The sequence below is a fragment of the Thamnophis elegans genome, chromosome 13 (genome assembly GCF_009769535.1).
Source record: "Thamnophis elegans isolate rThaEle1 chromosome 13, rThaEle1.pri, whole genome shotgun sequence".
Classification (NCBI taxonomy): Eukaryota; Metazoa; Chordata; class Lepidosauria; order Squamata; family Colubridae; genus Thamnophis; species Thamnophis elegans.
The window spans coordinates 20,072,330-20,083,523 of record NC_045553.1 but is presented as its reverse complement, the minus strand read 5'-3'; the positions used below and the strand labels follow the sequence as shown (position 1 = coordinate 20,083,523).

Here is an 11,194-nt window from a genome sequence, read left to right as displayed (position 1 = left end):
GGGAGGGCGGAGGCGGTGGCGGCGATGGCGTTCAGGCTGGGCGCGCGGTCCGGCAGGCTGGGCCTCCCCTTTCGGGGCCCCGAATGGCTTCCCAGGCCGGAGGAGCAGGCCGCGGACGGGGGGGCGCATGCGCGCTACTCCGGCCCGTCGGCAGGTGGCGCTGCGCAGGGCGGGAGCGGCGGCGTGGTGGACGTCCCTCGGGTGCCCCCCCTGCGGCCCGGCGGCTGGCAAGGCCGTGCCGGAAGCTCTGGGCCCGCCCACGACCGGAAGCCGGAAGCGGCGGAGGCCGGTTCCCCCGGGCAATCGCGTCAAGGCGGCGGCGCCGGGCGGGGCGAGGGTGGCTCCGGCCCGAGGGTGGCCATGGGGAAGAAGAATGGCCTGCCGGACAGGTGAGAGGGGCAGCGGGAGGAGTAGGAGGAAGGAAGCTTCCCCGGGACAGCCCGTCCCCGTCCCGCTCAGCCGGGCGATGCCCTCCCCTCGAACTAAGTGGAGCAACGGCTCCGCTTAGCGACGGCGCTTCCTTCTTTTGCCTCGGTAGCTGCAGGAGGAGTGGAGTCTGCCCGGTCCACACTGGATCTGTGAGACGTCCAAGATCGGGTTAAATTAGACGAGGGGTAACCAAACCTGGCCACTTGAAGACTGGTGGACTTCAACTCCCAGAATCCTACAGCCAGATTGCAGAGAAAGGGGTTAAAAAGAGAGTAAGTTATGCTGGCTGGGAAATTCTAGGAGTTGAAGTCCACAAGTCTTAAAGTTCGCAAATTTGAAGACCTTTGAATTAGACTTTAGACTACCTTTATCGTCCCTTTGAATGTGGGCTTAAGTTGATACCAAGTGGAGAACACAAATGGAAAGCAAAGTGCTGGTGCACTGCATAAACAGCCCAGGCTATTAACCATTCCTTCCTCTTCAGTGGATGCAAATACAAACAATCCCTTTCTTGCTATCTATTTCGGCCCATTCCAAAGGGTGGGAGGGGGAGGGAAAGGAAGGTGAATTAAAAGGATTAAGAGTCAAACAAAAGCCGAAGGGATAAAACTGATGAATCTTTTGTCGATGGCAGAGTGGAGCTGCCAACCGGCTCTCCCTGCATTGTGTTGAGCATTCTGGGGGAATGGATTTCCCACTTAGCGACCACTTTACTTAGCAATAGTGTCGCTGGTCCCAATATTGGTTACTAAATAAGGACTGCTTGTGCCTTGTCAGCCCATGGTATGCTGCTAAGGGTTAAACTGAATGGAGATCCTGCATGGGCATCTTTGTGTGTGTGAGAAGATACCAGGAGGAGGAGGCGCCTCACTTCTCCCACTGGCATGGCCTGGAGTGTTTCTCAACAATTCTTCGGCATTACCACTTCCATCAACTGGAAGTGGTTGTCACGAATCGGGTTTCCTTTGGAAATATGTCTACCTACTCAAAAAACAAAGGCAAAAATAATTTGGGGTAGTAAGAGATAATTTCAGGGAATAAAATCATTAGTTTGATTTCTCGTTTAAAATGAGTGTTTAATAGCTGTTTTCTAAAAGTGCCTACATTTGAGATATGTTCAGTACCTCCAAAGAGTTCTCAGCTTCTGTATTATCTTTCCTCACTGCAACGCTGTCCTAATCACATTGAAGTGAAAGCAACACATTGTGACATTTCCTTTCTAGATGGACTGATTATCGGCCTCTTGGAAAAAGAATTTCCGGGACCCGCTTTATTGCCTTTAAAGTTCCTCTTAAGAAGGTAAGTAAGGTGAAGAATGTAGTCATTCAATTGCTTTAACTTTTCAGTGCCTTTTTAAGATAAAAAATGTCACTTGGGGGCAGGTGATTTGCTGGCAGCATATCAGCAAATTGTAGATTTCATGTAGCTTTAACAAAGTATAGGTTTTTAAGATTTTTTCCCCCAAAGGAAAGAAATATTTCAAAAGCAAATTTAATTTAGTGAATTTGTTAGCCACAGAGTAAAGTAGATTGAAGTGTCATAAAAGTAGTCTAAATACATTTATCTGGACATTGATGGACGCTATGGGTATTTTGGGTTCCATAGAGTAAATTCCAGCCTGAACATTGATAATATTAATTAGGGATAAGTTTTGGAGGCCAGTTTTTTGTTCATATTTATTGGCTACGCAAAGGAGGCATCCAAGGCCTCCTTTTCTTGTCTCTAGGTCAGATCAATATGTTTGACATTCTGGCAGACCTCCCAGGTAACCAGACAGGAAACAGGATCTGATCGACTAATTTTATATTATTGTAAAGCTACATTAACAGAGTCTTGGACATCTGGGTACAGACTTTCCACCACCACTTTTAGCTGCTTGTTCCATTATAATGGGTCCTTCCCAAGTTTCTTTCCCTAACCCTTAAGTCAGGGTGTGGGGCGCTATCTATTTCCTAGGTAGCATATTTTGCCACCCTCTTTTCCCCCAATATAATTTACACACTCCATTACACATTTCAACTTCAGTTGTACAGTCATTTGGGCAGAAAATATTTATTTTCCATTGCTGTGATCTAGATTTCATTGCTTTAGTGGTAAATTGGACAATTAGGTTGAATTTGCTTTATAACAATTATCACTTAATGATGGAGTTCCCTTCCAAATTATGATTAACTGAGGACTGTCTGTACTCAAATTGTACAAGGTTATGCAAATACAGCTGTGCTTGGCTTTTGATACTTATCCAAGTATCTTAACAATTTAGCAGCAGCAACGTTGAATATTTTTTTCCCCAGAGTTTTGAATGGAGGCTTGCCCCAGATGAGTGTTTTTCTCCCTTAGACCTTATCACTCAAGTCGAAGAGCAAAATGAAGAACTTGGTTTGATCATTGATTTAACATACACAACACACTATTATGAGCCAATGGTAAGTTTCCTTTAACAGGGATCAGTTCTGTGACCTTAATTCTTAATAACAGTTGTTGCTTTGGGATTAAAAAGGCAATTTTGAGAAAAGGGTTTTTAAAATTGATTTCCTGCATATAATAATTAGTTTTGCCTGCTTTATTGAGCCGATTCATTTTTTCTTAAGTTGGCTGTTTGGATATTCATTTCAATTGTTTCAAATGCTTTACATTTTCTTTTAGGAGCTACCAGATACACTGCAATATTGTAAAATTTTAACAATGGGACACAAAGTACCTAATCACGCTATAGTTTCTAAATTCAAAAGCACTGTGAAAAAATTCCTCAGAGAGAACCAACATAATGGTAAGTCTGATTGGATGTGCAAATGTCTTGATTTAATAACAGAATTTTACATTAAACCCCAAGAATTCTATTCTTAAACCTGTTCGTGGACCTTCTCAAGGCAGTCTGCCCATAAATACTACTGCCTCTTGCAATACATGAAAAAAAATCAGATACATATTTGTTCATGTATAAAAGCAGCTAAAAATTAAAATTATCTCTGTGGTGGGGCTTTTTAAAAACACCATTTGCATTTCCTATCTCCCCAGACAAACTTATTGGCGTCCACTGTACACATGGCTTGAATCGAACAGGTTACCTTGTTTGCAGGTAAATTTTTCTAAAAAGCAAAGGTGATTCTGCTGGTCTGTTTTGAATATTCATATCTACTGCAGAAATATCACTTTATGTCTATGTTCAGTTGATAGATTGTTATTTACAACTGGATTGTAACTCAGTTAATTATAATTCCTCTAGAAATGTTAGTTTCTATTAGTCTTAATACTATGGAAGGACAAAGAAAGGAAGGATGGGAGAAAATGACAATTTTTTTTACTGTGTTTCCCCCCCAAAATAAGACAGAGTCTTATTTTGTTTTGACCCCCAAAATAAACGCTTGGCCTTATTTTCGGGAGGTCTTATTATTTTTCAGGTGCAGGAGGCAGCGAGCATGGTCACTTCATGGCTGCTGCTGTGTTGCTATATTTTTGGGGAGGGCTTATTTTAGCGCATGTGCTCAAAAGCCCGATTGGGCTTATTGTCCGGTGAGGTCTTATTTTCAGAGAAACAGGGTATTTAGAAAAGTAATATGTCTAATTTTTCTGTTTCTGTTGGTTTTTAATGCACAGTAAATATTCAACTGTTGTAATGCAATTAATGCATTTTTAAAACTGAACCAATTCTTTAAAAAGTGTTGAGACCTCATTTCCATGGAGTAATGTGGGATGATGCTGTTTGCGCTCATTTATCTCATTTGCGTAATTGCATCATTGCACAAATATTAAGTGACAAACTGTATAAAGCCTCATTTAATTGAATTTACATCGTGCAGATGATATAAATCTGAGAGTGAATTTATTTTCTTTTGGGTCTGTTGCATTGAAGTCTACTAAATGAGCTTCACTGTGTCATAATTTTTTCTTATGTTTTCTTCTTTTCTTATGTATTGTTGTGTTAAGATACCTTATTGATGTTGAAGGAATGGATCCAAACATGGCAATAGAATGTAAGTATTGTGCCCTTAATTGAGAGCACTCTAGTTCAACTCTTCATTGCCTATACTAACCATCAGGATAGATAAAATAGCAGATAGCGAATAAATGTAACAATTTGCATAGCCAAAAAAAGAAAGACAAAAAGCATTAAACGCTAACAAATGAGCACTGTGAATTAAGATAATTTCTAGTCTTATTGGAATAGTGGGATTATGGGATATGATAACCAAAAAGTAGCTGTTAATTGCAGGCATATTTTACATGAGGGGGGGCATTTTAAAGTTCTGATTAGACAAAATATACAGTATTGGTGATTTAATTCATCAGATTATCTAGAAAGAAAGCATCTTTGTGACTGCTTCAGGTTAAACTTTTTTAAAATTAAAGGATTTCATAACTTGTAAAAATACATGAAATTTGAATTGCACTGATAAAGGGCCCGCAGTGCTTTTTCTAAAGATTTATTTTTCCTGTTGAACATAGCGTACATTGCATTGCTAATACTGGATTGACGGTAGACTCCACTGCGCTTTCCAGTAGGGACTGCCATGTTACCTAGAATGTTTCATTGACAGAATGAGAAGTTTTGCATAAAATTATGACAGTGATGATGAAGTTTCCATGGAAAACTATCTTGATCTCCCCACTGCAAATATAGGTGTTTCCCTCAGGAACTAATGCCCTCCCTCTCAGAAAATTACTTGTGGGGATAGAGCAGTTTATTTTATAGAGAATCGCCAAGATTCTCTGGAATTAAATTTTAAAAATCAGATATGCTGCTTTGTGCTTTAATGAAAATAGCATGGGTAGAAATAACACATGCAATGGGGCACACTGAACATCAAAGCTGGTTTTCCCTTTCATAGTATTCAACAGATGCAGGGGACATTCTATAGAGAGGAAGAACTATATTTCTGCTCTCCAGAAAACATCTGGAAGAAGGTAATTCTCTTTTCCAGGGTGACTTGCTGAAATGCAGCATTTCAACCTTTTTTTTGCATTTTGTACAATTGAATTCCTGCCTGCGAAATGGTGTCCCGTAGTTGCTGGTTCTTGCATATTATCTTATAAGCAACATACAAACGTATCCCTCCCTCACTACAAATTATTTGACCAACAACACACCATTGTATACATACAAAGTTCATGTGTGTTGACATCCCCAATTGCCATACTGTAATCACATTTCCTACACATGGTTTAATGTCCCACCAGGACATTAATCCAGGGAACAAGACCCCTCCCCATTTTATCCAAATTGATTAGACAACCTTCATTTGGTTCTCTTACTTCATTTCTGTTTCTTGTAGTTTCCCAAAAACATAATGCATCCATTTTTCCCCTCCATTTATTTCATTCTTTAATCCATGCCCTTTACCACTGTTAGCTGTTCCAGGTAAACCAGACAGGAAACAGGATTTAGATCAGGGGTATCCAAATTTGGAAAATTTAAGACTTGTGGACTTCATCTCCTAGAATTACCCAGCCAGCCATGCTGGCTGAGGAATTCTGGAAGTTGAAGTCCACAAGTCTTAAAGTTCCCAAGTTCCCTGATTTAGATGAACAAATTCTACTTTATTGGTAAGGCTACATGAACAGAGTCTTGCAAATCACATTCCCGCAGTCACTTTTAATCACCGGAGGCAATAGGGCAGGTTCTTCGTTTCTTTCTCTACCATTAAGCCATCTGGGGTTCTTCCCTGTCTTGTCTGATTGTTCCCTAAGCAGTATTTCTTTCCTTGTTTCCCCAAGATAACTATCCACACACTCCATTACAACCAGTGACAACTCTTATGTTCGGAGTCACAGTTGCCACGGTCATCCCCAAATCACCTTAGATACCAGCTTCCACTGTTCATCATGGCTTCCCTCAACCAAGGCTTTCACATAATGCTTATGGTAAAAGGAAGGCAGAGACTAATTCCTGGTTGGAGATAAACACAACCCAACGTAGGTTGGTCAGCTTCAGCACAATTTGCATGACTTCTGCAATGCAACCGAAGTCCAGTTTTACACTGTGTTTTTTTTTCTGTTCTGGGCAAACTAGAACTCTGCTATAGCAGAGACTCCCTGCAAGCCAAAAGACTACGGCTAGCATCCCACCACCTAGAAGCTATTGACAGATACTCTGGACCCCTGAAAGCAATATTTTAAATAACCTATTTCCTGATCTTTTTTCTAAAGGAACCATCATTATATGGATGTTTCACAACGGGATTGGATGAAAGGGCATGTTGATTATACCCCAAGTCCTGACTATGAAGTTGCCTACTATGGACCACAAAACTGGGAACACCCTCCAAGGTTTTCCTTCTTTTTTTCTTTCTTTCCATTGATTCAATATAATTAAGTGAAAATAGAACCTTCTGAGGTTCTAGATATAAAAATAGGAAAGATTGGAGTAAATGTAGATGTTGGCAGGTGCTCAAGTAACTTCTAGCAGCATCTTATTCCCTCCCTGGTCCCCAGAGCAGTGTTGAGCCCTTCGGGCTGTGTCTTTCTTAAGAAACCTTGGTTTTGTTCTCCAGAGGGACTGGAAGCTCTTTGGTCCCCTGCCTGTTCTTCCTACCTCTAGGACCTACTTTCCCCAGGAAGCATTTGGATAGCAGAAGGATCAGTCTGGTCCAATTTAACATCTTCTTCCCACAAGTCCCTTGATCCGGATCACTCGGCTGACTGAGGAGGAGGAGGCACAGTGGCTGAGTATGTTGGTTAAGGAGCCAGATTGTGGGAGGAGCACTGTTTACAAAAAGTAGGCCACTGTTGCTGTTTTGTGGATGGAAAGATTAACCTTCTTCCTTTGGCTTTTTTAAATTGCTACAAATTGTGCACAATCTTTATCTTGCCAACTATGTCTCCTGGTAGATGGTTTGTTTCTGACCTATTGAGATATATGAGATCGGTGAATAGATCTTCATGTTTACAACAGTAACCCCAGACTTGAAATCATTGGGTTGTCACATTAATTTATATTATATTGTAAGCATTATTATAATACATTATAAACATGGTTTACTGAATAAGTCACAGTTGTCTTCACCTTCATACTATGGATAGATGGGCATTGCTTGTAACAACCATTGCAACCAGTTCAGTTTGTCACAACATCCCAGTGTTTTTCAACCTTTCTTGTGCAAAGGCACACTTTTTTCATGAAAAAAATCACGAGGCACACCACCATTAGAAAATGTTAAAAAAATTTAACTCTGTGCCTATATTGGCTATATATAAAGTGTTTTTCCCACGGCACTCCTTACACTATGTCACGGCACACTAGTGTGCCGCGGCACAGTGGTTGAAAAACACTGCAATATCCTATACAGGCACAGCTACTGTTTTTACTGTTTATTAATTTTTTATGCTGCCCATCTTCCCTATGAAGTTGCTCTGGACAGCTTAGTTACCAAGCATATTTTCCTAAATTGCATCTTAACACTTATCACTTAGCCTTTATGCTATAAAGTCCGCACCCACATTCTGGTGCTATCAGTGTTTCTTATCAGTGGAAAACAAAAGAAAGGAGGGGCTCACGGCCACTGCAAGCCTTTCCTTCCACAAACACTCCTGTTATTTGTGCATCAGCAGTTTTTGCCTTCTTTCTGTTTCAGGAATTTTCCATTTAGGAGAGGTGGACGAAGCCAAAAAAGGTAAATTGCAGAGGATCCATGGAATTTCTGCAGATAAAGCGTGTATTCTGGCTGCTGTTAGATGAAGAGGACATCTGTTCCAGGGATGGTCATCTTCTACTTGCAATAGGCAGTCATAAATTGCCCTGATGAATTATGTAATTTAAAGCTGCATTGTTATCTTGATTTTGCATAATTATTTGTAGAATAAGGATTTGGGTTTCTAGTATCCTTTTCTGACAATGCTTAGGTTTGAGAGAAAGTATGATTCCTGGAACAAATTTTGTTCCAAATTTTCATGGACTAATTTTAAAGTAAATAGTCGATTTTATACTTATCCATTAGCCGTGGTGGCTCAGTGGTTAGATTGCAATATTCCAGGCTGACTCTGCTCGCTGTCAGGAGTTTGATCCTGACTGGCTCAAGGTTGACTCAGCCTTCCATCCTTCTGAGGTTGGTAAAATGAGAACCCAGATGGTTGGGGGCAAAGATGCTGACTTTGTAAGCTGCTTAGAGAGGGCTGTAAAGCAACGTGAAGCAGTATATAAGGCTAAGGGCTAATTATCTAGCAGGCTGTCAGAATGTCTCACAACCGGCTCCCTAGTGGTTAACCAAGTTCGAGGAAGTGATAAAGTGCAACAAAACAACTGTATACTTTTGTATATGCTGTGTTGTTATTGTCCATTAAGAAGAGCTGGCTCCTGGTGACTATAGGAATAGGACCTTGTTTGAAGTGGCTTGTCAGTACTTTCTTACTAGGGTGAGCACCAATCATCAGCCAGCCCACCCACCCCCCTTCATGCTTAAGGCAGGACTAGAACTCACGGCTTCTAATCTGGCACCTTAACCACTGGACCAAACTGGCTCTGTTATATTAATATGCAAATTACAGCAAGAGCTGCTGTACTTTTAATTGTTGCTGCTTCCCTGAATAAAAGTATAGTAGTATAAAAAGAACTTTGAGATGAATCTGGAATGATTTGTGGGTGGAGTGGAGATTACCCTGTAACTAAAACTCTATCAAGCCTTAATAGAGCCTTGGCATTTACCAATAATTATTGGCAACATTTTTAACCGTTTTAACGTTTAAACAGCAGGAGGTTCATCCACTACAATTTGAACCATTATGTTCTAAAGCTTACGTTGTGGGCCAAAGGTTAGTAGCACAAGTTCTTCAGGATCAGTTTCTCTGCCCTGAAATCTGACGCTTTTTATTTAAGGAAACATTCTCAAATCTGGAGCCAGAATCTCATCACCTGTTACAGCGAAGGGAGTCAAGCTTACAGTCCACAATATCCCCCTTCAGCCAACATCGTGCATCAGGGATCAGATCATAATGTCAGGCCCAGCAATAGGCTGTTCTTCTCCCAGGAACAGTTTCAAGGATATCAAGGACCCTCTTTTCAAGAACTAAATCCTCATGGCTCACTGCTACAACAACATAGAAATCAAATAGACAATCAGCACTATTGGATCCCTTAATCATGAAAAAGTATTTGGCAAGAAAAGATAATTTGTGGAATTGACCATGACAGTAAATTACACCATTGCTGTTTAGATAGAACGCTTTTTAGCTGCATCCAATTTTACAGTTGCCACCTCATCATTTAGTTGCCATTTTGGAAGAAGAAAAGAAGGCAACTGGAAACCTGATAAACACATTTCCAACAGAAGGATTCTGTTAAGGAAAGCATATTCAATTAAGTATCCCAAAATGTTTTCTTCCTACATCACTTGAGGAAAACAGACTTTTTAAAAAGATTTTCTGTAAATCATCCTTATATATTACTCTAGATATTAAATAAAATTTATTGTTCCACAATAGTATACAGTGTAGTAAAAATGTTTTCACAAGGAAACTGGTTTTGTACTTTCGAAGTTGATTTTTAACTTTACAGATGTATGAGGTTCAAGTTTGCAAAAGACATTCAAAGCCACAGTTGTAATTTGGAAAAAAATTCTCTGTCCTTTTGCATTAGTTATGTGGTCTGGTACTTAATCCAAAACATGAGAGGCATCAGGCTGCTAATCCCTAATCACATTGGTAAGCACTATAGGGGTAGCTCTCTTGAAACCAGAAATACTATTCTTGAATTAATCATGAGCTGCTATATGTAATTGAAATACAATAGATGGAATTATGAGATGCATTTTCTGCTGGGAGAAAAGGAATGTGCTTAAGATTTAGAACTTGTGAGCTGGAAAAAGCACTAGCTGAAATATAATGCTATTAAAATAACATTTCCAGCCCTTAATTATGGTAGAATACATTGTAATAGACAAACACTGAAAGAGTTCTTTATCTTTCAGGAGATAAATGACAAGCATCCTGTTTCCCAAATATACTCCTGCCTGATCCTCACCTCACAGAGCAAAAATAGTTTATCTTGCAGTTAGGAAACGTTAAATGCAACAATCATTCAGCAGTAACGGTCCAATTATTGAGGGAAAAATTTCTATATTCCAGCTGCAAGATTCTGATAAACTATTAATGGTTTGTAAATTAATAGTTTAAAAGAGAATAAAATACAAAAAAGCCCATGTTAGTTAGCAAGTACAATATTACAAAGTCATGTTTGGCGGGCCTCACTAGGATGACTAAAAATATCACCTAATAGCTGAATTGGCAGATAATTTTTTTAAATGTTATCTAAAATGAAATTTTAACACATGCATTTCTTGAGACCAGGAAAGTCTGAAGATTCCAGCTACATATTTTTCACAGCTTGGAATCCTGTATCGCTTGGGCCCATGGACAAATCAAATTCCTTTATCTGAATCCCCTTATAGGTGGGTCCAACATTATGTCAGCTGCTCTGCAAGCATGCAAAAGCAGGCAAACGTTTTGAAATCAGTAATTTGAATAAGAGGAGCAATTTAGATCAATTTTCCTATTTTTGGATTTCTATTTCCTACTGTAATAACGCTCCTTGGGGACTGAAATATGGGATGAGCTTGTCTTCCTTAACTAATGCTTTGTTTAGCAAAGTTCACGATGGTGCTGAAAAAGTAACTTCAACCATCCTCTGGAGATTCTCTGCCCTCCAGGTCCTGGTTGTCCCAAAGGTGCTTTTTCAGGAGGCAACTGCACTTCGTTTTTTTTTTCTTTTGAAGATGTTTCACTTCTCCAAGAAGCTTCTTCAGCTCTGACAGTAGTGATAGTGGGAAATGGAAGG

The 11,194-nt window shown here is 40.1% G+C and overlaps 1 protein-coding gene across 1 annotated transcript; it reads left to right on the top strand.

Annotated features, from left to right (window-relative positions):
* Positions 1 to 4: 4 nt before the first annotated feature.
* DUSP11 (dual specificity phosphatase 11) lies at positions 5 to 9,845 on the top strand. Its single transcript, XM_032229569.1, has 10 exons — positions 5 to 389; positions 1,653 to 1,728; positions 2,724 to 2,855; positions 3,076 to 3,199; positions 3,448 to 3,508; positions 4,357 to 4,403; positions 5,259 to 5,334; positions 6,577 to 6,696; positions 8,001 to 8,039; positions 9,239 to 9,845. The coding sequence occupies exons 1-10, from the start codon at positions 25 to 27 to the stop codon at positions 9,498 to 9,500; spliced, it is 1,302 nt and encodes a 433-aa protein (XP_032085460.1). The 5' UTR covers positions 5 to 24; the 3' UTR covers positions 9,501 to 9,845.
* The last annotated feature ends 1,349 nt before the right edge of the window (positions 9,846 to 11,194 follow it).

Coding starts and splice junctions, on each gene's coding strand:
- DUSP11 (XM_032229569.1), top strand. CDS start 25: ATGGCGTTCAGGCTGGGCGCGCGGTCCGGCAGGCTGGGCCTCCCCTTT. Junction 2,856..3,075: donor CACACTATTATGAGCCAATG/GTAAGTTTCCTT, acceptor ATTTTCTTTTAG/GAGCTACCAGATACACTGCA. Junction 6,697..8,000: donor AACTGGGAACACCCTCCAAG/GTTTTCCTTCTT, acceptor TTTCTGTTTCAG/GAATTTTCCATTTAGGAGAG.